This window comes from Lagopus leucura, unplaced genomic scaffold (genome assembly GCF_019238085.1).
Source record: "Lagopus leucura isolate 7727_CA_CO unplaced genomic scaffold, USGS_WTPT01 Super-Scaffold_100075, whole genome shotgun sequence".
Taxonomy (NCBI): domain Eukaryota; kingdom Metazoa; phylum Chordata; class Aves; order Galliformes; family Phasianidae; genus Lagopus; species Lagopus leucura.
The window spans coordinates 560,866-566,865 of record NW_024962315.1 but is presented as its reverse complement, the minus strand read 5'-3'; the positions used below and the strand labels follow the sequence as shown (position 1 = coordinate 566,865).

At 55.7% G+C, this 6,000-nt stretch overlaps 2 protein-coding genes across 9 annotated transcripts in view; one reads left to right on the top strand and one right to left on the bottom strand.

The window, feature by feature from the left end:
• Positions 1–33: 33 nt before the first annotated feature.
• SRA1 (steroid receptor RNA activator 1) lies at positions 34–1,312 on the top strand. The gene is made up of 5 exons (XM_042887202.1): positions 34–119; positions 238–363; positions 480–673; positions 775–883; positions 958–1,312. The coding sequence occupies exons 1-5, from the start codon at positions 95–97 to the stop codon at positions 1,161–1,163; spliced, it is 660 nt and encodes a 219-aa protein (XP_042743136.1). The 5' UTR covers positions 34–94; the 3' UTR covers positions 1,164–1,312.
• Positions 1,313–1,959: 647 nt separating this feature from the next.
• Positions 1,960–6,000, bottom strand: part of LOC122188688 (ankyrin repeat and KH domain-containing protein 1-like) — a 104,501-nt gene continuing 100,460 nt past the window's right edge. For 6 of the 8 annotated variants that reach the window (XM_042887190.1, XM_042887192.1, XM_042887193.1 and 3 more), the window contains 3 exons: positions 5,917–5,963; positions 2,391–2,564; positions 1,960–2,181 (listed from right to left, as the gene is read on the bottom strand). In XM_042887190.1, coding sequence (XP_042743124.1) covers positions 2,411–2,564; positions 5,917–5,963 — 201 coding nt within the window. In that variant the 3' untranslated portion in view covers positions 1,960–2,181; positions 2,391–2,410. Of the gene's footprint in view, positions 2,182–2,377; positions 2,565–5,903; positions 5,964–6,000 lie in introns of those variants that run through there. The other 2 variants (XM_042887191.1, XM_042887195.1) reach the window with 2 other exon arrangements.

The following is a 6,000-nucleotide window of genomic DNA, read 5'->3' as shown; positions in this document are numbered from 1 at the left end:
TCGGTTCCGCCCTCGGTTCCGCCCTCGGTTCCGCCCTCGGTTCCGCCTCGCCGTGGCGCCTAGCGGGAGGGGCGCGGCGCGGTGACGTGGCGCCATGGCGGAGCTCTACGTGAAGCCGGGTGAGGGCCGCGGCGCGGGGGGGATGCGCTTCCGGGGCGGGGGCGGCGGAGGGAGAGGGGCGGCCGAGCCGTGCCGTGCCGAGTCGTCTCTCACCGCGGCCTCCTCTCCCTCCTGTAGGGAACGCGCAGCGCGGCTGGAACGACCCTCCGCAGTTCTCCTACGGGCTTCAGGCGCGGGCCGCGGGCCGCGGGCGGACCCCGCTCAGTCGCCGGGCGCCGAGCGCTCCGCTGGGCCCCCCCGCAGGTCAGTGCCGCACTGCCGGGAAGGGTGGGGCCGCGGCGCTCTCGTGCGGTGGCGGCGACGTCGGCCCCGCGGGCGGCCCCGGCCCTGAGCGCCCCGCGCCGCTCCGTTCCCCGCAGGTGCTCCTCTGGACCGCCCCCCCGCGGCGCCGGGAGCGCCGCCGTTGGCTCCTCCCGGCCCCGCCCCGAGCGCCCGCGGTGCCCCGAGCCCCGCGCCCGGCGAGGAAGGCGGTGCCGCGGACGGGGAGGTTCCCGCCGACGCCGTGCTGGTCCCGCTGCGGGAGGCGCTGTCCGCGTGCCGCCCCGCCGTTAAGGTGAGGCCCCGCCGCTCTCCGCTCGCAGCCGTCCCCGGCGCCGTCCCTCCCCGGGGCCGTCCGCCGGCGGAGCCCCGTCCAGCGGGTACCGCTGCTTTCAGAAACAAGTGTGCGATGACATCGGGCGGCGGCTGACGGCGCTCGGGGACGCGTGGGCCCAGGGGAAGCTGTCGGCCCCCGTAAGGAGAAGGATGGCCCTCCTGGTGCGAGGTGAGGGCGGGGGCGCCCGGAGCGCAGTCGCGCGGAGCGGCCGCGGGACGCCGACGGTTTCCTCTTCGCGGCAGAACTGGAGCGGCGCCGCTGGGACGCGGCCGACGAGATCCACCGCTCGCTGATGGTGGACCACGTGAACGAGGTGAGCCTGTGGCTGGTGGGCGTCAAGCGGTTGATCGCCGAGTGCAGGACCCTGCCCGCAGCCGAGCTGGGCGAGGACGACAACACAGTCGCACCCGGGCTGGAGATGCCCGCACCACCCGGAGCTGCGGACTAAGCGGGGCGGCTGGAGGAGGAAAGCTCAGGACCCGGGCGATGCTTTTGCCTCTCACTTTTCTCTCAGAAAAGGGGAATTTTAATCACTGCAACATATCGGTGGTGATTCACTACATGATGCTCAATAAACAGCGCTAATCTTGTCCCCAACCCCATTCTCTGGGTACAGAGCTGCTGTGTGGGGGCTGCAGCAGCCTCAGCTGTTGGTTGCAGGCTGTGCAAGCCCAGTGTGGGAAGCAGTTCCACCCTGTAACACGGAGGCTGCACTGCAGCTGGCTGTGACAGCAGCGGTGCTCGTCCCTGCCCCACTGGCCCCCTCCAGCCTCAGATACGGCAGCACGGGGGTGAGTTGCTGCAGCAGAGCCAGAGCCCAGGTCAGCTGCAGGGAGCGTCGGGAGAGGGGAAATGGGAACCACCCCAGGCAGCCTCAGAGCTGGTGTAGAACCATCATGACACTCCAGGCCAAGTGCTCCACAGATGCTGTAGAGCAAGCAGCCCCTGCCCCACCACTCCATCACGTGCCTGCCAGCACTGCCCCAACCACAGCTGGGACAGTGAGGGACATGAGTGGCAGCAGCAGCAAGGGTGTACAATGGGCTGTGCCCAGATGTTAGCTTGTACTGCTGAGGTAGTTGGAGCTGTTGCTGACATAAACTTGAATTCCTACATTCATGTGCAGGATCTCCTTTGCAGAAGGGAGGTACCTCTGCACTCTGAAAAGTCACCTAGCGCTGCTCAGATTCTCTAAGCCTCCCTCCCTGGTGCACTGAGGACCAATGGAGAGATCAGTTCAGCAATGGGGTTTCATGGTGTTTATTAATCAAGCATGAGCTCCTAGGCAGTTGCACCAGCTAGTTGTGCTAGAGCCTGAGGTGTCACACATTCATCCCCAGCATCAGAGAGGGCTGCAGCCAGCTGGTCACGGTGCCAGCACCTCCACAAGGCCCAGGAACAGGCCCAGCCACAGCCTGGAGACATGAAGCTGGAAACTCAGATGTCCATGTCACACTGGTCTTGATCTGTAAGGGTATGGATGGATACAGACACAGGTTAGGATGGGGCTCCTCCAACATGCAGGGGAACATACAGACAAGTGGCTGGAACAGCCCAAGGCTGAGCTGCAATCTCCCACCCTTGCCCCTGTGGCCAGGCAGGAGCCCCATGCCCCAGGCACTGTTGGCCTGGTCCCCCTTAGGCAGGGGCTGTACCACCCACCTGGGCTGCTCACCTGGCATGGCCTCTTCACTCTCATTCTGCTCCTTGTGCTCCTCCAGCTTGACGAGGCTGGACTGGGCCAGGGAGGTGACACCGGGGATCTGGGGCAGGCAGCAGGGAAGGGTCCTGGCCCCGGGCGAATTCTTGCACTCCAGCAGGAACTTGCGGTTGTAGATGATGTGGGTACCTGCCAAAAGGAGGGGGCTGTCAGGCACTGCTGTCCCCTGCAGCCCCCTTTTCTGTGCACCACAGTTCTGTCCTGAGCCTGGTGCAGGGGGTGGCACTCAGCTATGCTGAGAGCCACAGCTGAGTTTGGAGCAGTGGTGAAATTTCCTGCTGGCAGTAGGTTGAATCCCATCCTGTTCAACAGCCACTGTTCACATTGTTCCTTCCCCCTGGAGGCACAGTATGCAGCAGGACAAGTGAAGGCAGAAAGCAGCCTCATGCTGGGTTCCCTGCAGCAGCCCACACAGTGGGCTCAGGTCGGGGTTGCTCCCAGTCTACTCTGTGTTGCCAAGAGTACTTCAGGGTTTTGCCCAGGCTTCTGCATCATGGTGCTTTTGCATCCTGCATCTAGGAGTCCTGTGCCCTGCCTGGAGGCACAGCTGGCTCTGAGATGCATCTCTTCATCATTGAACAGCAAAGACAAACTGCATCCCCCAGTGGCTCCCTAGGGATGCCACTCCTCTCAGCTCAGCCACACGGGCCATGCTTGTGTGCACTGTGCTGGGTTCAGTGGCACGCTGCTAGCTTGTCAGCTGCTCAGGGTGCTGCTGGGGGGGAAAGACCCTGCACTGCAATTGCCAGCAATTTCAGAGACCAAACCATCCAATATCTGCCACCCACACAGAGCAGCCAGGGCCCAGCAGGATGGAGGGTTACAAAAAGTACCAATTCTAGTGCCAGGCTCCAACAGCTACAGAGATGTAGCTGGCACCAGCAGGGTGGCCAAGAGATCCTGCATGGGAACAGCAGGACAACGGCACACAGGCACCCGCTGCAGCCTTCTCTGCTGTAGACCCGGCTCTCACAGCCCTAAAAAGAGCTCACTGATGGCACACAGTGGAGCCAGTGCCCACAGGGTGAGCACCTGCCATTCAACTCAAACATGACTAGAACAGGGATGGCACCAGAAAAGGGCCTGCTTGACAGCTATGAGTTGTTTTTTGTGGGGGGTTGGATGACAGTTAATAGGGCACAACTCAGGCACCCTGAGTGAGAGCTGTACCAACCAGCTCCTGAGGCTAAAAATCTCAGGTCTGAGCAGCTTTTATGCTGGCATCCTGTGCTGCTCCAGCAAGCCAGGGTGCCAGAGTACAGCTTGTCCCTGTCTGAGAGCAGAGCTCCCTGCTGGAACCCATCTCCCACCAACACAACCCTCAAATGCCAGTCAAGGCTTCTGCCTGCTCCCACAGGCAGCATGATGGCAGCGATGGCCTCAGCAGCAGCTACAACCTTCTGATTAACAAAACATTAGGCTTCCTGTTCCACAGCATTCCTGTGCCACCCAGAGCCATGCTGTGAGGCAGAGAAGCACAGCTGCCTGAGGCTTACCGGGACCAGCTTGGGGCAGCCTGCAGCAGGCAAGGACACAGCAATGGAGGGCACTGCTCCTGCTCAAGACAAAGCCCAGCTTTGGTCCAGCAGGAGGACAGCAGGGCAGCAGCCAACCCCCCCCCCCCCACACACACACCCCACTGCCAGTCTGGGCAGCCTTCCTTTTCTGCCCTCTCTTGCACAGTGTCTGATGGCCAGCAGAAGGTATCAATCACAATGCCTACAGCAGAGCTCTTCACTAATGCAAAGGTGAGGCCAGCTCCTAAGCAGGGTGCTGAACACCAGGTCACAACTGAAACTCCTCCAAGGGTACCCAAGAACAGTCAGCTAAGTCAGCACAAAATCTATTGCACTAGAATGCCATTTTTTTTCCTTCACCATCAGCTTTTAATACAATTACCATCAACACAATCATTTCTCCTTTGATATTTGTATTATCAGGGTGTCAGTAAGATCATTTCCTTCTTGAATACTAGATAGAACATCTGAACACATCCAGTGTTGTTTCTGATGTTTATTTGCCTATCATACTTGGATACTACTTGTGCATTTCATATTTTTAATATTCCTGAACACTCAGGAGTTAACTGGGGCTGAGAACAGACACCATTACATTATTTCAAGAGTTCACTCCATGCAAATTAACACTGAATCCTCTCTTTTGGCTGTTCCTCACGCTCTTCCTGGAGAAACTCTGATGTTTTATGGTAAGGAATGGTCAGAAGGAGGAAGAAGAAAGGTAGGGAAGTTTCCATCTCCCTTCTGGTCTAAAAGACCATCAAAAACAGTCCATTTACTGAACACTGTGCACGGTATTTACCTGCTGGAGAAACAGACCAAGTATTCAGTGTAGTTGCGGCATCATCACTGAGCAAAAGCAGAAAGTACAAAGTGGAACGCCTCTAGAGTGCAGGCCTCTAGTGCAGGCCAACACCAGAATCAGGCTGGGTGCAGAATGAGGGTTTGTCTCGTTTGCTGTATCCAAAAATCCTCTTCTTCCTCACAGAAAAGGCGTGAGGAACACTTACCAGATTTAAGGGGTTACAAAAAACTTGAAATTGCACAATGACATCTTTTCTCTAGTAGAAAGTAGTCTGCTTTCCTAATATTTGCTTTGGGGCAGTAGGAGAATGATGTGAAGAAGCCCTGCATTTGTCTACGAGACACTGATTTACCTATGGCAAATTTAGACGCCACTGTTGCCAACGTGTCAAGTCAGTCCCTGAACAACACCTCAGTCAACACATCTGGAAAAACAGCACTAGAGGAAACAAAACCAACCCAGAAAAGTGCATAACCATGGCCACAAAGAAGAAAAAGCACCACACCCCAAAACAAGACTGGCAGAGGAAGGATCCAGCAAACTTTGCATCACTAATAACTGCACATCAAAACCCTCTCCCTCTTTCCCCAAATCCTGACTACAACCACATGCTGATGATGTGACTGTGAAAAGATGCATCACTAGGCATGGCAGCTACCAATGACAATACACATCCTCCCCAAAATTCTCGCACACAACCTATAAATACTGTTCACCTTTTATTGAATAGTCAGGTAAATATTTCACATTAATACAGGCTACAGAAAGTAAAGCCACTATGGGACATGAAATTTACTCAGCTTTTCCTTTCAAGTATGTAAACAATTATACACTTATTTACCACCTTAGCAGGTTGAAATCATATAATTATCTAGTTCTCTCCTGTATACCAATAGCATTTAGTAGTTTAGCCAAAAGCATTAATTTTATCTCATTTTTAAGTTCAGAATGGCTAAACTAACTGGAGAATGGAATCAATTTTACAGGTAAATCAATTTGTTCTTATACAATGGGCAATCAAGTTTTCATTGTTACACAGCCCACAAAAAATTGCTTAGTTAGGCACATTAAAAAAAAAATAATCCCCAGGGTTCTTCAAATCATAAGGTTTCCCAAACAAGACTAAAAAAGGATAAACCCCTTAAATCAGTTGACGTACTTGAGATGCATGTTTCCAATGTGAGGTGCCCAGGTGCCAGGCCAAATCTACAGCAAGAAATAGAAAGACAAATCTATTATGAAA